At 36.2% G+C, this 27,956-nt stretch overlaps 3 protein-coding genes and 1 non-coding gene across 5 annotated transcripts; 3 read left to right on the top strand and 1 right to left on the bottom strand.

Annotated features, from left to right (window-relative positions):
- Positions 1–140: 140 nt before the first annotated feature.
- LOC110369616 (CTD small phosphatase-like protein 2-A) lies at positions 141–13,969 on the top strand. Its single transcript, XM_064042059.1, has 11 exons — positions 141–744; positions 2,414–3,526; positions 3,716–3,898; positions 4,987–5,058; positions 5,977–6,078; positions 6,557–6,649; positions 7,098–7,196; positions 8,093–8,241; positions 8,724–8,829; positions 9,394–9,501; positions 10,046–13,969. The coding sequence occupies exons 2-11, from the start codon at positions 2,438–2,440 to the stop codon at positions 10,109–10,111; spliced, it is 2,067 nt and encodes a 688-aa protein (XP_063898129.1). The 5' UTR covers positions 141–744; positions 2,414–2,437; the 3' UTR covers positions 10,112–13,969.
- Positions 13,970–15,715: 1,746 nt separating this feature from the next.
- Positions 15,716–18,457, bottom strand: LOC110369634 (carbonyl reductase [NADPH] 1). Its single transcript, XM_021325144.3, has 2 exons — positions 17,727–18,457; positions 15,716–17,325 (listed from the first exon to the last, which is right to left on the bottom strand). Exons 1-2 carry the CDS (start codon positions 18,358–18,360, stop codon positions 17,126–17,128), a joined length of 834 nt encoding a protein of 277 aa, XP_021180819.3. The 5' UTR covers positions 18,361–18,457; the 3' UTR covers positions 15,716–17,125.
- An 870-nt stretch (positions 18,458–19,327) lies between these two features.
- Positions 19,328–19,401, top strand: Trnan-guu (transfer RNA asparagine (anticodon GUU)). Its single transcript has one exon. It is a non-coding gene; the product is annotated as a tRNA-Asn (tRNA).
- An 835-nt stretch (positions 19,402–20,236) lies between these two features.
- LOC110384639 (guanine nucleotide-binding protein G(f) subunit alpha) lies at positions 20,237–27,087 on the top strand. 2 transcript variants are annotated; one of them, XM_064041957.1, is made up of 10 exons: positions 20,237–20,316; positions 21,550–21,667; positions 22,148–22,242; positions 22,588–22,756; positions 23,187–23,284; positions 23,438–23,552; positions 23,753–23,839; positions 24,238–24,368; positions 25,566–25,734; positions 26,338–27,087. In XM_064041957.1, the coding sequence occupies exons 2-10, from the start codon at positions 21,569–21,571 to the stop codon at positions 26,533–26,535; spliced, it is 1,161 nt and encodes a 386-aa protein (XP_063898027.1). In that variant the 5' UTR covers positions 20,237–20,316; positions 21,550–21,568; the 3' UTR covers positions 26,536–27,087. The 2 variants fall into 2 exon arrangements, with proteins under 2 accessions (XP_063898027.1, XP_063898028.1); XM_064041958.1 differs by having other exon boundaries at positions 20,244–20,316; positions 21,553–21,667.
- The last annotated feature ends 869 nt before the right edge of the window (positions 27,088–27,956 follow it).

Below are 27,956 nucleotides of genomic sequence, written 5' to 3' on the forward strand. Positions count from 1 at the left end.
GTAACAGCTAAACTAATAAAGCAAATGAAATATATTACATAAACCACCCACTACCCGGTAGTGGGTGGTTTTCCACCCAAGTTCCACCCCGCGATTCCACGAAATGCATCGGATTCAACCCCCCAGTATCGACTTTTCGAGCAGTAGCAGTCGCAAAACGCATGCGCCCGGCGACGGCGCCATCTGCAGAAAAACGTCGTAGTTAAAAAAAGAAAGCCGCCATTTTGACATTTGTTTGGCTTTTGTGTTCTTCAGCAAAAGTTATCATGTAATTACTCATTACGAGCTATTATTCAATATATTTCCGCTATCGAACTATTTCGCTGGTAATTCGGATGAATAAAATCCAACGCATCAGTGAGAATCGCATGCGTCGAGCACCTAAAAAATCGATAATGTACCAGTGCCGCTTTTTTACTTTCGCGTTAGAAATGTTCACTTTATATTATTAATTTGTGTTCTTAATCTATTTTAAATAGCTCCTGTATTCATCATGAAGTGTTTTAATTGTGTATTGACTGAAAACTGATAGTGTTATGTGGTGAAAAGTGGATTTGTAAAAAGGCGCGAAGTAACCGCGCCGATTTTATTTGAGTACGGAAATAAAAAATATAATAACTAAAACAAAGAATATCTGGGAACGCGTTATGTGTATCAGATCAAAGTGGTGTTTTAATTGATTTTCCGATTATGCATTACGTACAGCAAATGGAATAATTGTTACTTTCTAAACATTAAGTTCATGTAAGTATAAATTTCCTGAATGAGGTAATTTTTACGCTAGTTGTAAGCCCTCGAATGATTTTGCCAATTTGTTCACAATAAAGAGCTATATACGAATAAAAAATAATAAAAAAATGCTAATTTCGTAATGGATAAAAATATTGACATGTAACGTGACAGAAAAATGTAAACAAATAAATTGTTGACATGTTTTATTTATTGACATTATTTTGATGATTTTGGTCTCATCTGAAGTTTTCATTTTTGGGTCCCATCAGGACCTCCATCTATTGGGGACTTAAATAAATTCTCAATTCCTTAAATAAATGCTAAATCTATAATTGTTAAATGTTCCTTACACCATCTGGTTCATTCTTTTTTTATCAAATATATTTTTAAACTATTTAAATAGGTCCACAAAATCAGTGTGTCATCTTAAATCCAGAATTTCAACCTTATGAACAAACCAAAATTATTTCAAATATGTTCTTGAACCCCAGGTATAATTAGGACCATAATGAATGAATGAATGTGGACGGATATAGTGGAAGAGGAAGACCAAAGAAACGATGGATGGATTGTGTGAAAGTAGATATGGTAAGAAAGAATGTTACTTGTGAGATGACGGCAGATAGAAGAGTATGGAAGGAGAAAACATGCTGCGCCGACCCCAAATAAAATTGGGATAAGGGCAGGAGGAGGATGATGAATATTCAGCCATAACTTACCCATAATTGTTTAAAAACAATTGGCAAGGCTACAATTGAGATTATAATAATTTATTATAGAACCTCAAAACAAAGGTTGTCCATAGATTATGCATTAAATTTTTAATTTGCATTAAACCTTGATCTGGCTCTCTGAAACAAAAAAACTAGACTCAATTTAAAAATAGAACAATCTCAATTCATACTAAAGGTAGGTTTTGAATGGGCTGCGGGATTGTTCGAAAGAGTTACCACGTCCCTGGTACATAAAAGGCCTACAACGGAACATGATGGTTTTTAGTCAGTAAAAGTCTGACACTCTCTCACCGCTGCTAACCCACAGCGGGAAGGGGCATTTGATGATTTTTGACATAATTAAAAAAAAAGTATACAACTGCCAACTGCCAACCATGCATACAGCAACTGCATGAAAACAATTAATTTCTAACGGCAACTGTACATATGTGCTGCCGCTGCTTAGATCCAAAACCCTTTTATGTAAATACATACAAACCAGTAGTGCAGCTGTGTCCAATTTCATGCAGTCACTGTTTATGTGCAGTCAGCAAATGGCCTTAAAATGTACCTTAAGTTTATTTAGAATATGTTATGAGTCTGGCCTTATCCCAAACTATACTGTGTTTAACAAGTAATGAATGCCTATCTGATCTCCTCAACCCTTACCTGGCCAATCCAATGCCCATTAGCAGCATTGGTTGTCAGACTTTCTGACTTCTGGCCACACGTAACAGCTGCCAAAGAAATTCAAATGACAGTTGGGACCAACTTCCCACTAATACAAGTTCAATTTTATATCAATGACTTGCTTATGCCAGCGGTTCCACCTGAAGTGACTGCTCAATTTATATATCAATTTTATCTCCCATAAAGCAAGCTTTCTCCACAATAGTTTTAACATTATTTAGATGTTCTTCTCCAACCTCATTCTTATAAAAATTCTTCCCTACTTTATTACTTTACAGGTTAAGTTGTCCTCTAATCTTGCGATGCGGTTAAGAAGTAGGAAGAGGGAGCGGCCGCTCTCAAGTAAAAGGAGTACAAAGGTAACGAAACTCAAGAAGAAGTCTGTTAAGCCTCTTACCAAGCCACCCAACGCTTGGCAGAGCATTCTCAAGCGAGAAGTGAAAAATGTGGTGTCTGACACACCACAATTCTGCATCACTCGGTCCCAGAAGAATTTGAAAACTCGTCCTGTAAGAACCAAATTAAGTATGGAGAAACCGTTGGAGACTACGCACAAGAAGGCTAAGCACAAAGATGATGGTCGCACAAAGAAACCAATCTTTCAGACGGTTGTTCGGAGCTCTACCAAAGACCCGGTATCTTCGTCCACCGCTGTGAAGGTTAAGCCTCAGAATGACAAGATTACCACAACTTCTAAGACCAAGGAAGTCCGTACAACGAAGAGTGTGCAGCTACGACACAGTTCTTTGAACAGAGAGCTTAAGAAGACCGAAGTGATATCTTCGGCTATCAGTTCTCCGCGGAAGACGAGGCGTATGGATAAGACTGATAAGTCAGCATCTTTGAACAGCTCTCCAATACGTAAAGTCCGTCAAATTGGGATCATAACTCCCAAGGTAACTAAGTCTTCAGTCAGTTCTACTAATGAGAGTCCAAAAAAGAGGACTAAGAAAGCTCCCGTGGTGCCTGAAACGAATTGTTACCCTGAAGACAATGATGTGACCATGTACGAAGCCCACACTACTACTTTTGTTGACTTTCCCACTCAGAAGTCTGAGGAATCTGACTCGGATGGTCACGTAGAATCGTCAGAACTGTGTTTTCCAAATGACTGTCTGAATGACTTCATGGCTATAGCAGAGTGTGCTCGACTGATCAATGAAGATATGCCAGCTACAGAGGAAGATATTAACTTCCTGGCTGATAAAGCAGCCCGGGTGATGACTACTGATAAGCCAGCGGAGAAGACTTCGAGGACCAACTCGGTGGAGAAGAGGGTGATGAAACGCAGGAAGTCCAGCAATGACCTGGAAATGTACCAGCCGACGTCCACTACTGATGATCTCGATAATTGCACTGATTTCTTGACTAACGGGGAAAAATACGTTCAGGTGAGATGCCTTATATTTTGTCTTATTTACCAGCCTAGTATTATTTCCAAAAAAGATCATATACTTTAAAACAGTTTTAACCAACTTCCCAAATCGGGGAGGTCCTCAATTAGGATACTAAGTTTTTTTACCACCTTTTTTATACTTTTATCTGGCAAACTTATTATGTTCTTCCTTTCTCTCCACCAGCCCGACTTCGTAACGATGCTAGAACAGGACGGCTACGTCCGAGACTCTGAATGCGAGATCTCATCTACCTGCGACACCCAGGGGACTGCCATAGAGAGTCTGGAAGCCTTGTCAGCTCGCAGCCCTAGCTCCGGCTTCCTGGCTGAGATCAGCCAGAGCTTGGCTGCCGAGGCCGCTGGATGGGTAAGTGTGACTAGCGACACTCAGGGGACTGCCATAGAGAGTCTGGAAGCCTTGTCAGCTCGCAGCCCTAGCTCCGGCTTCCTGGCTGAGATCAGCCAGAGCTTGGCTGCCGAGGCCGCTGGATGGGTAAGTGTGACTAGCGACACTCAGGGGACTGCCATAGAGAGTCTGGAAGCCTTGTCAGCTCGCAGCCCTAGCTCCGGCTTCCTGGCTGAGATCAGCCAGAGCTTGGCTGCCGAGGCCGCTGGATGGGTAAGTGTGACTAGCGACACTCAGGGGACTGCCATAGAGAGTCTGGAAGCCTTGTCAGCTCGCAGCCCTAGCTCCGGCTTCCTGGCTGAGATCAGCCAGAGCTTGGCTGCCGAGGCCGCTGGATGGGTAAGTGTGACTGCGACACTCAGGGGACTGCCATAGAGAGTCTGGAAGCCTTGTCAGCTCGCAGCCCTAGCTCCGGCTTCCTGGCTGAGATCAGCCAGAGCTTGGCTGCCGAGGCCGCTGGATGGGTAAGTGTGACTAGCGACACCCAGGGGACTGCCATAGAGAGTCTGGAAGCCTTGTCAGCTCGCAGCCCTAGCTCCGGCTTCCTGGCTGAGATCAGCCAGAGCTTGGCTGCCGAGGCCGCTGGATGGGTAAGCCAATATCTAAGACCTTGTGTAATAACTTGACTAATTTGGGAGCAAAAATAATGTTTTTTCTGGGAAAGAAGTCTAGTTTAGTCATCATCCTCCAAGACTTTTCCAAACTATGTTGGGGTCGGCTTCCAGTCTAACCAGATTCAGCTGAGTACCAGTGCTTTACAAGATGCGACTGCCTATCTGACCTCTTCAACCCAGTTACCCGGGCAACCCAATACCCCTTGGTTAGACTGGTGTCAGGCTTACTGGCTTTTGACTACCCGTAATGACTAAAGAAGTCTTGTTTAGTCTGGTGAGCTTAATAATTATTTTGGCTTACATTTTGTATTAAAGGATGGCGAATGATTCTTCTCTCTTCCCATTTGATTTGGTTCTGCATCCCAATATCTTCTTCAGGGCCTATTTTCTTTCAATTGTTTTAAAATAAAATAATGATTATTTGTTTTTGAACAGAACGGCACCGACATGACAGCCGATGAAGCTGCGCTTGCTTGCCACGACGAGCAATCGCCCACAGACATAGAGGTTAGTAGCTTTTCACCTGGTAACTAATCCGAGGGAACTATTTGCCGCACCCGGACAAAATATAGAGGTAGGCTATGTTACTCGGGAAGAGTGTAGCTTTCCAACAATGTAATAATTCTTCAAGTTTTCAATCAATTTCCTGAGATAAGCGTTTCAATATTATTTCCATGATTGGTAACAGTGAATTTGAAATTAATAGATTTATGTCTTAGTTAAAATTTAAATATTCTCTGTAACAAAACCTTGATTTGAATAAACGACAGCCCAACATCTCGGTCGAGGTCGGTGCTATGTTAATTGTAAAATAAATAAACGACAATTATTATAGAATAGTCAATACAAAAATAACACCATCGCAAAGAATTATCGTTAAAATTTATAGCTATGCCGATTTTGATAAAGTATATAAAAGAACCATCGCTGATATCTAAAAAAAACAGCATCCAAATCGGTTCATACGTTAAAGAGCTACGCCACTTAAAAAGACGGTCAAATTGGAGAACTTTTTTTGCGCCGGGGTCTAAAAATACTTGTTTCAATTTGTAATTATTTTTTTCTTAACCGACTTCAAAAAAGACTAACAATAAAAAAATGGCTAAATAAGTATATATAGCTGCATCCATTAGTAATCTACTTCTAGACTGATGAACGATTTTTTTATTTTTGTAGTTGGTGTCACTACTTTCGGGATTTTTTTTTCTTATATTTTAATTTTCGTGAAGTGATAAAGTTTTCTTAATTAATTACTAGAGTTAAATATTAACAGCCTTACTACAAAAACTTAAACATCTGTTGAACACTTGTCTAAAAAAGGTGTGGCTGCAAAACGGACCTTATTTTAACGTCATAATTTTTTAGACAAGTGTTCAACAGACGTTTTAAAAGTTTTTGTGGTACGACGGTAATTGTTTTTTATAGGAGGAGGCTGGCGATGTGATATCGTCGTGCAGCAACCGCGTGGACTGCGAGCAAATCTCTTCCTGGGTCGACGCCTTCGATCCGTATCTGTTTATTAAGCAGGTGAGATTATACATAAATAAACAGTTTACATACCGTTTCGTTAAATAATATATAAAAGTAAAGAAAAAATATCTTAAGGCAAAGTTTGAGTAATAATCTATTTTGGGTAATGTACATTAACATTCCAATAGACAATAATATAAGTATATAATGCTGTATAGGTAAATAGATACTTTTAAAGGTTTTTTTACCAAAAAAAGGACTTTGCCTGCAGATTGTTGTGTTCCTGAAAGTTTTTTACATAGATATTAGCTTGGAAACTTTCATACGCCAGTCCCACTCGCACTTGGCTGGTATTTTTTATTCTTGCCTAAAATCATCCTCATGACAATATATCATTACCTACCCAGCCTTTCCCCAATTATGTTCGGGACGCCATCCAGTCCTGCAGGATCCAGCTGAGTATCAGTGTTTTCGAGACAATATATCTAAAATATTGTAATTGTTTAATTTCACTAATTTATTATGATTGTTTCAGCTACCACCGTTGGAGACCGTAGCGACGGGGGCGTTACGAGCTCGCTATCCGGCTCTGCCCCTGAAAACTAGGACCAGCCCTGATTTCAGTCTTGTAAGTATTCTTTCATTACTAGATTTCGCCCTTTGTCTGCGTCTCGAGGGAATAAAAAAAATCACTTACGCGCTATAATATAATGCTAGACTAACTGACAGATATTTTCTGCGGTTCTACCCGCTTCTTGTGAAAACTACTTCTGGTATCCGGATAAAATATATAGCCAAAATCATCCGATATCAGGGGGTTGTGAAGCTTCTCAACAATGAAAGAATTTGTTACATCGGTTCATCAGTTCCGAAAATAGACAGTACACAAACGAAAAAACATTTTTATTTACTTTATCACAAAGAAGTGAGGTTTGTGAGTTGGCGACAAATTTTTTACGTTATTTTTTTAGCGATAATTTTATACTAGTAAAATAAGTTATCCCCTCTTGACGGGAGAAACCTCACGAAACAGGGAGTTAGCTAATTTAATTCATATTTATTTGTGTTTTGTTCAGGTGCTAGATCTAGACGAGACATTGGTGCACTGCTCGCTGCAGGAACTACCAGATGCGAGCTTCCACTTCCCAGTTCTGTTTCAGGATTGCCGATACACTGTAAGTATTATATATGTCGGCGTCAGGATCCGACATCGTTAAATAAAACAAAGGGGTTCTCACACAATCACTTGGTTTATTCCAATTAACACAGTATTAGTCACTACAATTATTTATCACGAATTTGTGTGAGGTGTGCACTCGGCAACGGTCGGCGAACGAATGACCCGAGTCGCGCGCCGCTTTATATAAGCTCCACCGGTGACAGATCGACGGTTGACACATCGACGGTGGCGCCGTCATATACTTGTATTTTGCACTTTCATATTTTGTCTACCAGAAATATGAAATAACGCGGACGCATTTTATCGATTTGTTTTATAAATCGTTTGATTCGGAATTTCTTCCTCTGTAGATTCATATTTCAATTTAACAATTTTGATGATACTTTTATTAAAAACTCAGCTTTAAAATAAAATAGAACTGAAAAATCAATGTAGTGGTTTCATCATCATCATCATCATCCAACCAAATCCTTATTCCTTATAAATCGGAAATCGCTTTGTGGGTTTTCTATAATTTGCACAAAGCAGCCCGTAGTCTTTTAAGTTGGTGATTGATACACCCGTGCATCGGAGAGCACGTTTATGTCGGTCCTGCGCCTGATCTCTCTCCGGTGGTGTCGGATTGCCGTCACATCGCGCTATGAGAGTGAAGGAATAGTGAGTGCACCTGTGTCCAAGCAAATGCTCGTGCACTATAATATGTCCTGCGCAGCTGGCCTATCTCCTGATATGAGAACAGCCGCCGTGGTCGAAATTGGCCGTGGCCGCCATTATTATTAGCTGCCAACGTCTTAGGTACACTGTCGGTGGCCAGCGATGAAGAGTTTTTTTGATACCATTTTGTATTTTATTTTTTAATTAATTTCATTAAAATTATAATATTTTCCCCAGGTGTTCGTCCGCACTCGGCCGCACTTCGCGGAGTTCCTGTCTCGTGTATCGCGTGTGTACGAGGTGATCCTGTTCACCGCCTCCAAGCGCGTGTACGCCGACAGGCTGCTCAACCTGCTCGATCCTGCTAGGAGGTGGATCAAATACAGGTATACAAAGAAAATATGTATTTCTAGAGCTTTGGTAAGGTTTTTGTCTTTAAAACTGGCTGTTTCCAGCAGTTTTATGCATGTTTCCCGAGGGAACTACCTTACCACACACACAGATAAAGAGTTTTACAAAGTTAAAGGTTTTTATTTCATAGAGACATATTGTATTACAAGTTCTTGTTACATATCAATAGGTAGGTGCACGGTTCCAAGGAGTTGGTCTTATGGAGAAATACTGTAAGAATGCCCTAAAACTCAACAGAATAGGCAATTTTTATCCATGTGCAGGAATTTCCCTTGGAAAGCTTAAGAGACGACTTTCTACACCCATAATAACAATTTACCCAAGTATATGCTATTCAGCTTATTTATTATAACTGAAAGTTTCATCCACTTACATACAGACACTCACAAATTTTTCACCTATATTCTAGGTTTGATTACTAAATTACTTGTATTAACCCTGTATGTTTCTCCCACAGATTATTCCGCGAGCACTGCCTCCTGGTGAACGGGAACTATGTGAAGGACCTGTCTATACTCGGCCGCGATCTGCGCAAGACTGTCATCGTTGATAATAGTCCACAGGTTCGTGTGTTTAATATGTTATTTTCAACCGACCTCCCAAAAAAGAGGAGGTTTTTGATTCGGATGGCTTTTTTAACTACCCTATGCAAGTGGTTTCACACGGAGGGAAAAACTCACACGGCAGAAAAGTAGCTTTGATGTTATTCTGATGTGTGTGCTAACTTAGCACTTAGCACTGCTAAGTTTCATCAAAATCAATCCATTAGTTTTATCATCCCCGAGCCTTTTTATCCATTATCCATTAGTTTTACTTTGAAAGAATAATAAACATACCTACTAAAGTTTTGTGTTTATAGTAATGGAACCAAACAATTTTTTTCGTCTCAAAAATACATTTTCTACTTGTAAATGTTTCATTTTCACCAACTGTCAATATCACGTCGTCTTTTCTTAAAACCACTGTTTACTTTGAAAATTGAATGTGAAAGTTCATAGTAAACACTTGTTTTAAGAAAATTGTTGTTTATGTTGTTTGTGAACTTAGGTCTTTGCTTATAAAATGCTTATGTACTTACATTAACTTATTTTCAAAAATAAACTTATTTTATTAAACATTTTTTTCAGGCATTTGGCTATCAACTGGAAAACGGTATACCGATAGACAGCTGGTTCGTCGACCGAAGTGATAATGAGCTTCTTAAACTACTACCCTTCTTGGAGCATCTGGCTACTGTAAGTATCATACGCCTAGCCTTTTCACAACTATGTTAGGGTCGGCTTCCAGTCTAAGTGGATGCAGCTGAGTAACTATATGCCACATGGAGTGACTGCTTATCTGAACTTTTTAATCTAGTTATCTGCATAACTCCTTGGTAAGATTGGTTGTCACACTTACTGGCTTCTGACTACCCATACTGACTGCCAAAGATGTTCATAATATGACAGCCGAGACCCACCAATTTAACTTGCCTTTCAAAACAGATAAATATGACAGATGATGCCACAAGCTCCTCTGTCTAGCAAACCTCAATAAAATAAGTATAGGCTAAAAATTAATAATTTTTAAACAGATAGACTGTAGAAAGACACATTTGACAAATAATATCAATAAATTTTTAAAATTCACATAACTCTTTTTGTCAGTAGTACAAAAAACTGCTAGAAAATTAAAAAATGATGTACTATATTATGTACTGATTTTCAGCCTAATTTAAATCCATTATATTATTACATTTTTAGAACAACTGTCTAATATATTCTTTTCTTTGTCTTTCAGAAAGACGACGTGCGTCCCTACATAAGAGACAAATACAAACTGTTTAGTTATCTGCCACCGGACTAAGATGTAAACCCCAGAACACACTGCGGCTGTGCGGACAATTTGCAGAATAGCCGGTCAAAGCTGGAAATAACCAGCCAAAGTGGATTATTTGTTAAGGTACTCCTTCCATTATTTTGTTTGTGATTTTTTACAGTTGGTTTTGTAAAATGACCGGGTAAAGTTGATAATGATTTTTTTTGGTGAAAAATTATGTTTTTTTTATGCAAGAAAACAAGAATATTATGTATTAAGTAAATTAGTTTCATATAAGGTCTCTTTTTTGAAAATATTTTTCAAAATGTCCGTACAGTAAAATAAATAGATTATAATATAATATGTATGAATAAAAATGCAAAATTTTCGATAAATTCAGGAAAAAATAATTTCTAAAAATTAGGAGAAGATATTCTAAAGTGTAGATTAATTTATTATTTTTAATTAAAAACTTAATGGAATCGGCATACTAATAGAATTTAATTTAGTTCTAAGTTTTTGAATGACTGCTGTTGTATTGAAAAATAATTTTGATTTTGTAGCGTTTTTTTTTTTCATTTTTAAGCTAAAAAACATGTTTGAATGGTTATATTTTTCAATTATTTTTATCTACTTTGGCTGCTATTACAATTAAAATTCTTCTCATTACAACAGCTGTGAAAAAATAATGATTTCTAAGCATTTGATGATAAATTAAGAAATAATCGAATGCATATGAATTGGGTTACAAATCTGTGATTTTGTTTAAAATTGTGTGTTCTCAAATTGTTTATCAATGCACCCTGAATATCTTGTGTAGACATAGCTTTATGGTTATTGTGTGAAATGACCGTATTTCTGTAAATTCGCCGGTTATTCTTGAAAATGGCTGGTTGTTATATGAAATAGTTTTTTTTTTAACTATGCTTCATTTGGATAGGCACTTAACTAAAAGTAATAATTTCGATAGGACTTATTACACAAATACATATTAAACAAGAAAACTACGGCTAAAAATATCGATTTTAACATAAACAGAGTTAGTTAACTATCTCAGCTATGTCTACATAACGATCGTATTTAAAATATTAAAAAATATTCATATACACAAATGTTTGAAATAAAAAAATACTGAGACACAAATTTTCCAACGGCATAAACGTCCGCTTATCTTAAAACAACCGTTTACTATGAAATTAGACATGAAAGTAAATTCATAGTAAACAGTTGTTTTAATAAAAACTGATGTTTAAGTTGTCTGTGAACTTTGAAATGGGTCTGATTTTTCTATAGTCAGGTAACTATTTAATCACATTATGCTACTAATATTATAAACTGATGTATGTTTCTTAGTCTTTCACGCAAAAACTGCTGAAAAGATTATTTTAGTAAAGCTTATACATCATCAGAGTAAAAAAAAATGCTAATTTCTTTGAGATGAAAAAAATATCCCTCTTTATTATATTAGTATAGATGGAGCTTGTATATGTAAAAGTTATCTAACTATTGAAAAATGGACTACAGATTTTTTTCCAAAAACATTTGTGTATATCAACATACAAACATAACAGAATTGTTTTATAATTTAAGCAAATAAGTGTTTTTATATAATTCATTATTATATATTGTTTAAATATATAAGCGAACTCGTGTGAGGTGCTAAACTTTTATTTTTAATTATTTTTAGTTTTTTATTTTTATTCCTTTTTTTTCTAAACAGTATATTTTTTTGTAATTTTTTTCTTGTGTGTGTACTTTTTTTTGAGGTTGTGTAGAATAATATGTTTTTGAAAATCAAGATTTTGTTTATACAAGAATTTGAGAAAAAAAAACATTTAGGGGTCCGAAATTCATCCAAATTCGTTCAGCCATTTTGTGTGATTGAGACATGAAATCTGTCCCATGTAGCAGAGATAGAAATGATGAACGAATATTGATGAAATTTTGCGAAAAATTCTTATTCAAAACACGTTTATTCTGCACAATCTCAAAAAATATAATTGTGTTTTTACAGTAATTATTTAAGATTTTTTTTGTAATAATTATTATTAATGTACGTCCATTTTTTACGATTATGTGTTTTAGTAGTTTAGAAATAAACAATATAATAAATTATCTATAGGCTGTATAAATTTCATGTCATCACCAACTTTAATTGTAAGAATAAAACTGATATTGTCTATGGTTACATTGCAGTAGATAAAAAATAGTATTTTAACTGCTATAGAGTTTAAATTGCTTATTATTTTTATATTTCTTTGAAAACAAGTAATTTTAATAGGGTCCCGTATCGGGTACTCTTAATTATTCATATTCAAAAGATTTCCATAATTTTTTTTTTCATAATTTACGTTTTTTTTAATGCAACTACTAAAGGTCAGTTACACCATTTAACTATAACGATAACCGAACCATTTTCAGCTGTCAAATCGCCGATGTGAAAAATGGGCGGCAAGTATACGGCTGGTTATGGTTTGGTTATCGTTATAGTTCAATGGTGCAACGGAGTCTTATCCGGATATTAAAATAATTAAAAAAAACATGCTAAAATATGGCTAGTCATGTTATTTTGAAAATTAGAAATATTTGTTTTTATACTCTATAGCAGTTAATATACCAATCCATATTATTCAATATACTAAAATAAAACTTACGTACTTCCTAAATACTAAATAGTTATTCAGAAGTCGATTATTATCAATATTTATTTTTAATGTGTTTTTTGTCTTACGTAAGATAATATATGTTTTGATGTCCAACATGATTATATCAAAATCTGTCGATCTAGCCATTCTATATAAATATTTCAATTTAAGGCCGAATTTTCAATTGCAAAATGACTTTTATCAGAAGAATATGTTTGACGTTTTGACAGTTTTTGTATAGAAGATATTATGACTGTGTTTCGGATGGCACGTTAAACTGTAGGTCCCGGCCGTCATTGAACATCCTTGGCAGTCGTTACGAGTAGTCAGAAGCCAGTAAGTCTGACACCAGTCTAACCAAGGGGTATTGGCATAAAGTAAATAACCACTAGAGAGCGCACTCGCCAATTTCTTCTAAGAACACGACTCACCACTGCGGGCAGGGGGGGGCGACATAATCCGCGGCTACTATTGGTCAGTTCAAGGTCGCTACTAAAGGATCGTACTGATCGTAGCCTTATAGTACGCGCAAAATCACTAACTTTTGGCGAGCGTCGGGGCACTGTATGCGCAGTCAAGTGGTTTTATAGTCTTTGGGTATTGGGTTACCCGGGTAACTGGGTTGAGGAGGTCAGATAGGCAGTCGCTTCTTGTAAAGCACTGGTACTCAGCTACATCCGGTTAGACTGAAGGCCGACCCCAACATAGTTGGGAAAAAAACTCTGAGGATGATGTATAGAAGATATGTCAAACCGCCATATTTATTCCTGAGATAGAAGTTAACTGATGATTGAAAAATCGGCCCTAAAAAGATTTTAGTAACATTACACACTGATTTTTCACGATGACAAGTCAGAGAGTCAAATGGCTAACTTCACAATTGCAAAGTAATTTGGGGCGAATTATATTTATTTGACTTTTGCTTTCGTTTCGAGGCCTATTTTTTTTCATATTTTAATTAGATCGACGGAGTAATTGTAATAAATGTGTTATTTTTTAATTTTATTTACAAATATATTCGGTTTTGTGAAGTCTGATAATTTTGATCTGACACTTTTGGAAAAGCCAAATTGCCTCTGTAGGTATCTTTTCAAGTTTTGGAAATTGAAAAAAAAAATGCAAACAAGTATTATTGTATGGAATTTTGATTTATTTTTTTAACGTATTTTATGAAGTAGCTAGACTAATACATATGTTTGTGGTTTTGGTCGATATTGGTGAATTTTGCACACTATAGAAAAAGAAAACAAAATATATTAAACGTAAGTAATAAGTAGTAGTGGCCTAGTGGGTAAAGAACCGACCACTCAAATATGAGTGTGTGAATTCCAGGTCAGGCAAGTTCCAATGCATCTTTTCTAAGTTTGTATGTACTTTTTAAGTATGAGTACGATTAAACATTAGTAAGTACGATTATGAGAATATCAACGTTTCAAACAGCTTTATTATTATTGCGATTAAACTAATGAATATGAAAAAAAAATATGTAGATTTTTTTTTGCAATTTTAACCTACTTAGCCTTTTTGCAACTATGTTGGGGTCGGCTTCCAGTCTAACCGGATGCAGCTGCGTACCAGTGCTTTACAAGGAGCGACTGCCTATTACCAGACCTCAACCAAAAAAAAAATAATATCTTCCAAAACCAATATCGACCAGAACTACAGAAAATTTTCCTAAGATTAAAATCCACAAGTAAAAATACAATGTAATATATTTAACAAATAAAATATAATAATAACGTAAATATTCACGTCAAATATAAACTACTTACGCCTATTATATAAATGTTATTTAAAATGTCAACTTTCAAATGTATTAGAAAACGTTTATTTTTTTATTATAAAGAGGTTGATAGCTCTATCTCTTTCTATTCTTTGTCTACTCGTTAAATTTAAGAATAAATATATAAAAATACCACTGACTTGCGATCGGAGATTGAAGATTCAATATTGACTTTCGATTAACAGCGAGATCGGGTATAGAAATTCGCACCATCTGAGCAAAAATGTTTTAAGGCCAATGCTAGTCCAAAAAATTAATGGTTCCGCCGAATTTGATGTTATTTTTTTATTGTGGAATTTTAATTAATTTCGGAAAAGGTCCTATAATTATCAGTTTTTTTTTAATACTATGTTGTAGTTTAGACTTTCCTATATTAGGAAATTCATTTTCAAAATTGTCGTAAGATATCTAGAAAGTTCTTAGAGATCTTGTTTAAAAGATTTTCTAACTTTATTTTCGTAATTTTTAAATTAAAAATAATACATTTGAAAGTTGATGTTTGTAAGATAAAATGTTTTTTGTTTAAATTATTTAATTAATGTGGTCTCAGGATTGTGCCCGCCTATTTATGATTCGAATACATTTCTTGTTTTAATCTTTAAACCAATTTTTTTAGGAATAAAATTCTTTGGGTGAACAACATAATTATATACTTATTGTAAACTAAAAATCTTCAATACAGGAGTTTTTATGTTACATTAAAACTGTTTGGTATATATTTTTTTTATATTTTACCAATACAATCTGGCCTGTTACCATCTCTTGCATATATAACTGCGTCCAAAATAACTTGGCATGTCTGAACTGCTGTTTGGATGCGCAGTAGATTATTTAGGCTGCCCACATCAGACTTTGCACGATATAATCGGGCTGATATTTTGTAGGACTATCTGACTAGGATTTGTTCATCAACTTTTTGTAAGACGTTGCAACTATATGTGTTCTAATTTTTCTCCGACAAAATATCGGTCACCGATTTATCTGACTTGGGCGTGCAGCCTTAGAATAATTATCTACTGCACAGCTTATCTGCTAACTTCAGTATGGTGAGGCCTAAATACACCGATATCATAAACGTTTTTTTTTCGACTTCATTTTGACTTATTGAAAAATACTTTTACACAGTATGAAACGCAACCTATTCGGTAAACCGATTTTGTGAATGCGTTCATATAAAAATTCACTTTGATTAATTTAATAAAAATTCACCTTATATCATGTTTTTGTATGTCTCCCGAATCATAAATGGTGTTGCCAGACTTTAAAAAAACTAGAATTATTGTAGATAAGTGAAATTCAAAAATTTAATATACGTAGATGTAAGTCGATGTAAGAAATGTAGCGATCAAATTGTTTTCAAACTTATCGTAGTTTAAGAAGTAATCAAATGTTTAGTCTATTAAAGTATTTAATGAAACAAGCCGTTTGTTTTATTTATTTAATTATCCTTCGAAAATACTAATGATGATGTCCTCCTAGCCGATCTTGGTCACGGCGGCTATTCTCATATAAGGAGATCAGCCAACTGCGCAGGACATATTATAGTGCACAAGCATTTGTGCAGACACAAGTGCACTCACTATTCCTTCACTCTCATAGCGCGATGGGACGGCAATCCGACACCACCGGAGAGAGATCAGGCGCAGGACCGACATTAACGTGCTCCGAAAAAACTAATATTGACATTGTTTTAGCAAAGCATGATGTCTGTTTCTATTGAACACTATAGTATGTAGTCACTCCTTGTAAAACACTGGTACTTAGCTGCATCTATTTAGACTGGAAGCCGACCCCCACATAGTTGGGAAAAGGCCAGTTTGATGGTGATGATGAGTATGCAATGACAAAAGAAACTTTATTTACAAAACAAAATTTATTACATGAACATCTTATAACACCTTTTTGAGCTTAGAAAAAAAAGACTAAATAGGAAGTGTATTTTAGGCTGAAGCCAATATAAAAAGAATACTTGGAAAATACTTTTACAAAACTTTTTAAAAGCTAAAAAATCTCTCAAATGCTGGAGTATTTAAATTTCTTTAGTTATTAATAACAAAATACTTATCATTGTCATTTAAAATGTAATCTTTAGTACATCGATAGATATGCACTTCACATTGTTTTATCACAATATTTTATCTTCTTAACAACTAAATACCAAATTATATAATAGAGAGTAATACTTGAAAATACATATAAATTGAAACATGTTTTGCATGTGTACATAGTTGAGCTTATAACTGCTAATATAAAGTAAACATATATTTTGAATGCCAACTGCCGAACATACATACAGCAACTGCATTAAATCGGCCGCAGCTGCACTACTGGTTTGTATGTATTTACATGAAACCGTTTTGGATCCAAGCGGCAGCAGTATGTGCAGTTGCCCTTAGATATCTAGACTATAACTGCAGTGACTGCATGAAAATAATAATGCGAGAACGATGTCGTTGATAGAGCGAAGTGGAGAAGACAAATTAGGAAAGCTGACCCCACCCCCATGTGGGATAAATAGCTGGAAAGAGAGAGTCACTGCAGTTGCGGTCTACAGCTAGCATTCAAAATACACCTCAATTATAAGAAGAATAGAAAATCAATTGTGTCCGTACTTGTGTTCCAGTACATAACAAGTTAAACAACAGGCAAAGGTTTTTCAGCATCCCAAGGCACAATGTCCTTATTATACCATACGTATTTGCCTTTGACCGAGTCTGCAGCATCGAGAGCCAGGAAAAGAGGTGCAATAGCTCCCTCGTCAATGGAAAGCGGTCCTTTGTGAGATGACATGTCCGTGTCAACGTAACCAGGGTGTACTGCATTTACTTTTATATCTGGAAGAAGACATGAAAGTTTGATTAATTATGAGGAAAAAAAATATTAAGATAAATTTTATTATTCTAAAGAATAAACTTGTTGTGTGTTGAATACTCCTGGCTGTTCCTTGAAATATGACCCACCCATATACTCAGGGAAATATTTTCAGCAGTAGTAGTCTTTTGTTAAAAGTAGCCTATGTCCTTTCTCAGAATTTAGACTATATTTTGTTTTACATCAACCAAATTAAATTCAAATTGGTTCAGTAGATTTAGTGTGAAAGTGCAAAAGACAGACAGTTATTTCATTTAAAACAATAATGCATCATTATATAGTGATAATATGATTGTTGTATATGATAAGAAATAAAAGTGGCTTTATATCAAAATAGCCTAACGATACTTGTTATCTCACTCACCTCTGCTATCAAGCATTCTCTGTTGAATAATACTGAGTGCTGATACACCAACTTTAGACACCACATACGATGAAGTTCCCCATTCGGCAGCTTGGGTACCTACTTTCGCTGCATCTACATACTGTTGCATTAGCTTCGAAAGTTCTGGAATCGTCAACTTTTCGTCTTTCAACTGATCTCTCAACTCTTTACTCGGTATCAAACCTAGTTGGCCGCAAGAACTGGACACATTTACCACTCTAGCGCCATTCTTCAGGATAGGGAACAGAGTTTCACACGCTGAGACCAGAGAAAAATAATTCACGAACAGAGTTTGCTCGGCCTGAACCGCAACTGATTCTGTAGCAGTGCTTTTGAAGGCTATAGCAGCGTTATTCACTAAAATATCTATACCATCGTATTTTTCTTTAATGTAATCTCTAAATGCTTCAATACTCTTCTTATCCGTGATGTCTAATTGATGGTATTTAGGGTTTAAACCTTCTTTTTCGAGATCGGCCACCGCTTTTTTGCCGCGTTCGATATCTCGCGAAGTTAGGTAAACTACGCCTTCAAATTTCTTGCAAAGGCCGCGGACTATAGCGAAACCGATGCCTTTATTTGCTCCAGTTACTACTGCGACTTTTGTAGCCATTTTTCACAAAATATCTGTTATAATTTCTCGAAAGTAGCAAGGCAATATTAAAACTGACAGCCGTTTACCAAATCAAAACAAGAATTACTGACATCAATCAGAATCAAGTGCCTTGTCAATGTCAAATTATATCTTTCGTTTATCTGCTGTTGGCTAACGAGCGTTTTGCTCTTCAAATCAATAAATGATAAAATACCACTTCAAATATTAACTACTTCGATTTCTTGCTTTACTTTGGTCTAATTTTTAGCTAAAACTTGTACTATAAAGTAAATAGTAACTGCAGTTCCAACAACACGTCGCGTCTCTTTGAGCCAAGGAGTCGCAATTCAAAGCATGAGATTTTAAATAGTTCTCTGAACCTCTCTCAAATTCGATAGGAAATAAGTTATTTGGAAGTTCAGACACAGAGAACTGTTTATTTAAACAAACAGACAGCTTTACTTATTATATGTACATTGGATAGATATTATAAATTGTAGTGTGTTTCACAAGCAAAATAACGATGAAACTTATCATATCTCAAAATGATAAGAGAATTCACAAACATGGAATACCTTTCCCTACTTGATTAGGTACTTATATATCTACTTAAAACAGCTAACTTACGGCTCGCCCAGAAGGAAAGCTTTAACAGAAACCTATAACACACTTCAATTATCTCGATAACAACAATTTTAATTACGTCCTAAGTAGTTTCAGAAAGTTCTTCTTCTTCTTTCGTGTCGATACATCAGAAAGTTATTACGCGTTGAAGAGAATATTGGTTTTACAACCAACAGTGTAGGCCGACTGAGAGCACCCCAGAGTGTGCACATGAACTTGCACTTCTAAAAATATACTTAGCGACATGTCTTTAGGTAAAATAATTTTTAGATAGGGATCCAGAATACCCCAGCTTACCTTATAATAGACAGATATATAAGTACTAGTATAGTAGACACCTATTTCGACACGGGAACTCGTAGCCTCCGTGGCGCAATTGGTTAGCGCGTTCGGCTGTTAACCGAAAGGTTGGTGGTTCAAGCCCACCCGGGGGCGACTCTTTTTGTAACAGTTAGAATTTTTGTAATTTTTGTTTTGATACATTTTTTCATGTACGCTTTTGAATTATTGAGCATAGAGAAGGACTACAGTAGATAGACTGAAGTAAGTATGTATGTTTGATTTCTTAGTCTTTTACGCAAAAACTAAAAAAACAAATCTACACAGAAATAATACCTACTCAAATATCTAAATATAAGATTTTCTACATTTAATTCAATATTATTATGTTTAAAAAGCTCTCTTCGTCCTCTCCTCTAAAAACTAACTTTGCTGTGCCCGACAGGGTCCATAATTGTTTCTTTTAATTTTACCCACCAGCCTGTACACATTATGGAATGCAATAAAGTTATTGAGTATTGAATATAACTTTGACGACCTCGATGGCGCAATGGTCACCTTGCCGGACTGCCGAACCTGAGGTCCCGGGTTCGATTCTCGGTTCGGTCGACATTTGTGTGTGATGAGCATGCTTGTTGGCCGTGGTCTGGGTGTTATAATATGTATTTATAAATATGTATATATGTAGCTATATGTAGTTTATCAGTTGTGTTAGCACCCATAACACAAGTTAATTAATAACTTACCGTGGGGCTAACCGACCGTGTGTGAAAAATGTCCCGGCATTATTGAATATAACTATTGAAAGGATTTTGATGAAACTTGGCACTTAACATCTTACACATCAGAACGATATTTAAGGTTACTTATTATCCAACTGCTGGAAATGGTTCCCTCGAGACGCGGGTGAAACTGTAGGTGGAAGCTAGTTAATTATATTTAATCAGTTGTAATTCTGATTAGCATTAAATATCAGATAAATGTTGATAACTAAAGAATGATTATGTTTGATAACAACACATTTTTGTTACTGTGATTTCGGGGACGTGACATTTTTATTATTTTAAGAAGGTTAGTGATTTATTTTTATTAATTTCTAATATAAGTAACGTAACGTAAAAAAGCCAATTTAAAGAAAAACAATAGGGATTTTTGTTTTGTATAATAGTGCAGGGTGATGGGTTGGAAGGAGCTTTCGGGTCTGTGGATTTTGCCATTAGGTACCTATTATATCCAGACTATTCCAGACCCCGCTTACCTTTGAAATAATGTGCCTGGGTACAATTAATTATTTGAATAAGTTTACACAATTATAAAAAAACCAGGTACTTACGTACTTGGAAGAAGTAGTGTCCAACTTTCTATTCTAAAATTGGCCAGAATTCGCAATATTTTAGACTTTAGACACTTTTTTCCGACTGCTAAGAAGAGTTACAAATAAATGTTTTAAAACATTACTGTAGATAATATTGGAAAAAACATATTGTACTAGTTGTACCCTGAATACACTACCTCCTGCCCCTAGATAAAAAGTATTCAGCCTCTAGCTAGAATCTCCAGACTATCTGCACACCAAATTTCATTAAAATCAGTTCACTAGTTTTGGCGTAAAAGCGCAATAGAAACCCTTGATGAGAAAAAACTACCGGATTACGCAAGGCGTTTATTATTATACAATTAGTATGTCTTTAAGCCTTTTATCAAGATAAAGAAGATACCACTAAAAGTATTTCCATGTTATTTTCTGTTATCTTCATGACTTCATCCATTCATCCCTTGATAAGTTCACATCTGAGAAATGCTTTAAGGTAGATAGATAACTAAAAATAATTGAAACTGACCCTCCCTTTGCAGTACACCTGCAATACGGCCGGAACGTTGAGTCAAGAAAAAGGTACAGTCAACTTCAGGTCAGTGGTAACAGTTTTATAGTAAAATCGTACTTTTTACTATTGAGTTAAGGTGCATGACAGTTACCACTGATGTGTAGTCTACTGTACCTTTATAGTAACTAATATATCGTGTTTTAAGTCCTAAGTATAAGTAGTAGTGTAGTAAGTTAAATGTTTATAAATACATATGAGTAGGTATAGGTACCTAGGACGTGTTAAGTCTAAAACACAATTTAATTATTTTTGTGTTGCAATTGTCATCCATAAAAGTTACCAGCTATCTACGAAAAACGCGAATCAATCAGAATCCTATAAAATACGGTCAGGTTAGAACTATTTATAAGTACCCAAAGTAGTTTATACAGTGGATTATATCCATGAGTTAACCATGAGAATCTTATCAATGTTTCAGTAGCATTTCATGACGCATCATGCACTGGATACCTTGCATCGGAGCCAGGGACGAGGTAGAAGAGCATTCCAAGCAAATTGACAGAGAAATCAAACAATGGATCAAGTCTTATAATCAGGTGTGTATAATATATTGGGCCTTAGGGCCAAGGCCTATTGGGGCTGCGGGATTGTTCGAAAGAGTTACCGTGGCCCTGATATATGAAGGGCTTAAGAATTAACATGGTGGGTTTTAGTCAGTAAGAGTCTGACACTCACGCAGTACCCTCGGCGGGCGGGATTATCTGATGATTTGCCATCTAAAATATGGTGTGTATTGAAGTTGTGCCTACTGCTTTCCGACAGGGGTAGTGGATTTGATGGAAAAAATACCCTGGTACACAAAGGGCTATAAAACGAGGTATAGTAAAAAGTAGCTTGGTGACCATCCCGCAAGCCCTATTTCTATATTTTTCCAGTTAAAATAAGGGGTTAGTAATCGAAGCCGAAGCCACATAAAGTTTACTTAATCGAAACTTAAAAAAATAATTCATAAGGTTTATTTCCATAAAAGTTTACTTTCGATTAATAGGTAACTTTTCGATTATAATTATTTTCAGGCAATAAAGCTGTTACTGCTGGGCACAGGAGAGAGTGGGAAGACGACTATTATAAAACAAATGAAAATTCTACACGTGCAAGGATTCTCTGCCAGGTATTATTATCATCTGCCTAGCCTTTTCCTAACTATGTATTACGTCAGTCAGATTTCAGCCTCTCTTCTCCTTATGCCATTTACTCGTGGTCAAACTTCTGCGTTTAGTTTTAACTTGGTCGATAAACTACCATTAATTTTATACCTAGTTAATAAAATTACCTAGGTTGTGAATAGGTAAAGGTACATAAGTCCTTTTTTAACCGACTTCCCAAAAAGGAGGAGATTCTCCATTCGTCGTGATCTTTTTTTTATATATTTATATCTTAGTTAGATCCAGAGACCAATTTATTGCAAGAGATCAGAAATTCCATAGGTAGGTATTAATTCCACTGTGTATTTCAGTGAACGAGCAGAAAAAGCGATTCACATTCGTCACAATATCCACGAATCTATACATGACATTGTGAACAGCATGGCGGTGCTTGGCATAGAGCTGCAGAAACCAAAGAATAGTGTATCCAAAGAGTATATACTCAAACTTGGCGATGATGGACCTATGGAGTATAATGAAGTAAGTACTTCAGCATCATCATCATATCAGCCAAATGTGGTCAATTGCTGAACTTAGGCCTCTCCCAACGAACGCCAACCACCCTCGTAACACTCGTAATTGGCAGCCTGCATCAATTTAAGTAAATACATATTTACTACCTAATAGAAAATAAACAATTTATTTATAACGAACAGCTATGATGAACATAATTTTGTGGTCAAGAAACCATAGAAAAATGGGCTGTCATTTCTTAGTTTGCATTATATTCGGCTCAAAAACCAAAAAATACAGTTACAGTAAAACCTTTGGTAAAACTACCTGTAGGTAATTAAGTGAAGATCAGATTTGCCTCACAGAAGAAGTCTCACTAGTATATAACTATGATCCATCAGCTATAACCCTTACCTATTTGCAGTCTTGTAAAATGGATTTTGGAATTTGTTTTCAGGAATATTTTGACCATGTGAGAGCGTTATGGCAAGATAAGGGAGTCAGGGAATGCTTCAAAAGATCCAACGAATACCAACTCATAGACAGCGCTGAATAGTAAGTATTGATAACAACGCCATCTAGTGTGGGAAAGAAAAACTAAACCTTTAGATTTCTTGCTTCGAAGATAGATGGCGCTGTTTTAAAATTATACAATTGCAATGAAAATATGTGTTGAACATTATTTTTGTATTCAATTTCTCTTTTCAGTTTTCTAGATAGAATAGATCTTATTGAAAACCCGAATTACATACCATCAGATGCCGATATATTGAGATGTCGACGGAAAACGACTGGGATACAGAAAATTGAATTTAAAGTTAAGGTAAGCAAAAAATGAAAATTATTTTTATTAAATTGAAAATGATATGAAGATAAGTTAAAAGAACACAAAATTGTAACCCTTTTCCTTCATTAGAATTTCCAATTATCTACCTAATTGAGCTATTGACATAAAATATCTCGACAGTTGATAAACTACCTACGCTACGTTGAAAACTAAGTAGGTAATTTTTACTTTTTTAGGTCCCAAAATCAATGCACGGAGGTACACAAGAATTTTGGATGTTTGACGTTGGAGGACAGAGGGGAGAACGGAAAAAATGGATACAGGTATGAGAAATAAAGAATTCTGAAACTTTCATGAATTCAAAGTGCCTAAATATTGACTTGAAATATTCAAATTGTGTGGTAGAAATATGCTCAACTAACTTATTAAGTTAATAGAGTATTTTTTACTACTTTTAGAAAGTTATATAAAATACAGTAGGTAGACGAAAAGACATAGAAAGTAAATAAAAACTTGTAAAAAATTTCAATATCTCTAGGTCAAAGTATTTTTTTTCTACCTTACTTTTAAAAGACTTAAAGCAATCTTAAAAATGATAGCGTTTACAAAAATCATGGATATTTTGAGGAAACCTGGACTTATAATGCACATACCTTCTCATTGTGAGAAGGGACCTAAAAAGGCTGATGAAGATGACATGATAATGTTGGTATTTGTTCAGGTGTTCGAGGGTATCCACGCCATCTGGTTCCTTGTGGCGTGCAGTGACTTCGATCAGACCCTCAGGGAAGATGGCTCGCAGAACCGACTCCAAGAAGCTTTGGATCTGTTTCAAGATGTTTGGCAGAGTAGGTAAGACTGAAAAACCAAAAACATTCCATTAGATTATAGATAATTACTTTAATTTAATAGTAATAGGGTATAATTTAGGCGATCACCAAAAATATTTTTAAGACTCTAAGCTGAGGCACCAAATAAAATAAACAACTCCAAAAAAAATAAATTGACTTTATTATTTTTGGAGTTGATTTATATTTATTATTCCCTACCCCTAGAGTGCAATTCAAAACCGCGTAGGCGCGGAGGGGCGAGGCGGCCTGCGAGCTGAGGCGCAGGCAGTTTCAGCGCTCGCCGCCGCGGCTGAGGCGCAAGCCGAAGCTGCGGTGGTGAGCGTGAAAACCATCTGCGACGATAAGCTCGCATGGGACCGCCGGAGCCCCGCAGCGCCGGAGCCGTGACAGAAGCCATGCTTGCTGCATGTTGCGTGCTTACATTTTACTACTGAGTTACACACAAATTCATATAACAATAAATAAGCGACGTACGTTTGGGAACCCCAGTATATTAATTGGTATTTGGGAAATATTCTAGCGATCGTTAGCTTTTTTAGTCTAACAAAAATTACCAAATTAGGAGTCATGGTAATACATAATTGGTAACATCTAAGTAGTGACAATATATAATATTTGGTCTAAAGTGTATTTTAAAGGCGTCCATATATTTTTTTAGTAGTCAATAATACGAAAAAATGGTTTTACCTAATAATATTTTTGGAAACGTTATTTGGTGACCATTTATCCATTTTGGTAACCGTTTAGAATTTTTTTGGTAGTAAAATAGGTACTTTTTTGGGTGGTGTTTAAACACAAGCCATAGTAATAGCAATATTTGTGGTCGAAGATCATCCTTACATTACTTAATGTCGTAAATTATTCAATAATAAGTTAGTAAATTCATTTATAACAGCATGCATCTAGTTAAAATTAAACTTATAATTTTTGCTGTTTTTGTTATAATTGGTTTCCTCTTCTTTGTTCCTTTTGTAATGTTGAAAAGACTTAGGTGGGCATGGAAAAATAACGTCACATCAACGCAGTAGGTAACGTGATTGAGACCCTATACGCGATACTCGTGGCTGACTTTAATTTAGAGCCGATTGAACCTCCCAGTTACATCTGCTTGTGCACTATAATAAGTCCTGGGCAGTTGGCTGACCTTAACAAGAAAAACCGCCTTGGTCAACATTAATTTAGGTACTCCTTTACCCAGGTTCCTCCTAGAAGCCGGTCTAATCCTGTTCCTAAACAAGCAAGATATACTAGAACACAAGATATCTCAGGGCCGCAGCATCGCGCCCTACTTCCCCGAGTACGAGCGGTTTAGCGCGCAGGGAGACGAGTATACGCGAACCAAGATGTTTATTAGGAGTCTGTTTGTGGTATGTATTTGTTTTAGATGGCAATACTAATCATATTTGTACCCTTTATTTGGGGTAAGAAAGGGTGGAACAAAACTGGTCCCCTTAAGTGGATGCAGTTGAGTATCAGTGTTTTGATATGCAGTGACTGCCTAGCTGTCTTCCTTTGCTGTTCATTTCGTCGTTGAAAGCTGTTTTCATTTGAGTAGACAATTAAAAACAATTTTGATTTTTACACAAATAATACATATTAAACAAATAAACTACTGCGATTCTTAGTCATCTTCCTCCTGCCCTTATCCCAACTTTATTTGGGGTCGGCGCAGCATGTTTATTTCTTCCATACTCTTCTATCTGCCGTCATCTCACAAGTAACATTCTTTCTTACCATATCTACTTTCACACGATCCATCCATCGTTTCTTTGTTCTCCCTCTTCCACTATATCCGTCCACGTTCATACTCATCACCTTCCTCACAACATGACTCTCATTCCTCCGCATCACATGCCCATACCATGACAGCCGCTTAGTATTTTTATCCGTTTTTCTTTAAGCTGAGTTTTCAATCATAAAGTCTTCTCAAAATACATACATAAATAACCCAATTCACCTCTAATTTCCAGGAACTTATAACAAAGAAACGCGAACGCCATCGCTTAGACGCGTCAGCAGAACGGTTCGTGGTCGCCGAAGCTCGTCGCGCTAGAGAGTGCTACTTCCACTTCACGACGGCAACAGACACTGATAATGTCAGGACTGTCTTCAGAGATGTTCATCAGATCATATTGACTCATTTGCTGAATAATTTGGGAGTTTATTGACCAGCGGTTTCTTTTTGTAGCTAGATAAAATATAGCCTACTAGGTCCGCCCGCGTAGTTTTCGGTTATATCGCGTTTCCAAGACAATTCTTCAAAAGTCCGGGATGAAAACTATCCTATGTTCTTTCTCAAGGTCAACTCTATCTTTGTTCCAAATTTTATTAAAATCAGTTCAGTGGTTTTTAGACGTGAAAGCGTAACAGACAGACAGACAGAGTTACTTTTGCATTAAATAATATTAGTAGGGAAGTAGGGATGTTACTCGGGGATAGTGTATTGGAAAAAAGTATAGATTTCCTCCATAAATGGCTAATCATCCTTCGAGCCTTTTCCCTACTATGTTGGGGTCGGCTTTCAGTCTAACCGGATTCAGACTGGTGTCAGACTTACTGACAACAAAATCTTTAGGTATCATTATATTATTCATAAGTACCTAGGTTAGATTAATTTATGACGGTGTGTAACTTACAAAAAGCAATAAGTAAATGTAATATTTATACGTAAGTAGGTAGGTGCTGCTTTCTAGTTTGCAATAATAAATGTGTATTTACTTACCTAAGTTGAATATGTATAATACAAGATTTTTTAAATAAATGTAAATAAATACTTTTAAATGAAAACCGTAAAATTGTTTTATTTGGTAGAGCCAATGGGGGGCAGGACTTCGTCAGCCCATTAAGGTAGAAAGTCAAACGTCATCCTTCGAGCCAACTATGTTGGGGTCGGCTTCCAGTCTAACAAGATGTAGCTGAGTACCAGTGCTTTACAAGAAGCGACTGCCCTATCTGACCCCCTCAACCCAGTTACCCGGGCAACCCAATATCCCTTGGTTAGACTGGTGTCAGACTTACTGGCTTCTGACTACCCGTAACGACTACCAAGGATGTTCAATGACAGCCGGGACCTACAGTTTAACGTGCCATCCGAAACACAGTCATTGCTGTCCAAGATAGTACATACAAAACATGACATTTATGATGAGATTCATGATGTGTGTTAAGGGGTCTACACACCAAAGCCGCTGACCCGGCGGCACAGCCCGGCGGCACGACAGCCGCGGCATGTGGTGTTCTAGTAATTGTCAAATACTCTATGAAAGCCGGCGGCATGATTGTACAAAATACGGCCGGCGGGTTGGGCCGCCGGGCTGTGCCGCCGGCATCAGCGGCTTTGGTGTGTAGACACCTTTACAAATAAAATGTGATAAAGGATCAAGGGGAATGATATCGTGACAGGTATCGAAGCCATATAGTAGATATTGTAGATAACTAATGGCATATTTGACCTACCTACGCAATATGAAAAGAAAAATCAAAATCAAAAGTCATTTATTCAAAGTAGGCTGAAAATCAGCAGTTTTCGAACGTCAAAACAAAAGACAGACAAACAAAAACAGACAACAAATTATTCCCTAACGGGTAC

Source organism: Helicoverpa armigera, chromosome 27 (assembly GCF_030705265.1).
Source record: "Helicoverpa armigera isolate CAAS_96S chromosome 27, ASM3070526v1, whole genome shotgun sequence".
NCBI classification, from domain to species: domain Eukaryota; kingdom Metazoa; phylum Arthropoda; class Insecta; order Lepidoptera; family Noctuidae; genus Helicoverpa; species Helicoverpa armigera.

What these genes read in the sequence shown, in the direction of transcription:
- LOC110384639 (XM_064041957.1), top strand. Translation starts at nt 21,569, where the DNA reads ATGCACTGGATACCTTGCATCGGAGCCAGGGACGAGGTAGAAGAGCAT. An exon ending in CTCATAGACAGCGCTGAATA is followed by an intron (nt 23,285 to 23,437) that starts GTAAGTATTGAT and finishes TTCTCTTTTCAG; the next exon opens with TTTTCTAGATAGAATAGATC. An exon ending in TTATTAGGAGTCTGTTTGTG is followed by an intron (nt 25,735 to 26,337) that starts GTATGTATTTGT and finishes TCTAATTTCCAG; the next exon opens with GAACTTATAACAAAGAAACG.
- LOC110369616 (XM_064042059.1), top strand. Translation starts at nt 2,438, where the DNA reads ATGCGGTTAAGAAGTAGGAAGAGGGAGCGGCCGCTCTCAAGTAAAAGG. An exon ending in ACGGGGAAAAATACGTTCAG is followed by an intron (nt 3,527 to 3,715) that starts GTGAGATGCCTT and finishes TCTCTCCACCAG; the next exon opens with CCCGACTTCGTAACGATGCT. An exon ending in TTCAGGATTGCCGATACACT is followed by an intron (nt 7,197 to 8,092) that starts GTAAGTATTATA and finishes TATTTTCCCCAG; the next exon opens with GTGTTCGTCCGCACTCGGCC.
- LOC110369634 (XM_021325144.3), bottom strand. Translation starts at nt 18,360, where the DNA reads ATGGCTACAAAAGTCGCAGTAGTAACTGGAGCAAATAAAGGCATCGGT. An exon ending in GAGAATGCTTGATAGCAGAG is followed by an intron (nt 17,326 to 17,726) that starts GTGAGTGAGATA and finishes GTCTTCTTCCAG; the next exon opens with ATATAAAAGTAAATGCAGTA.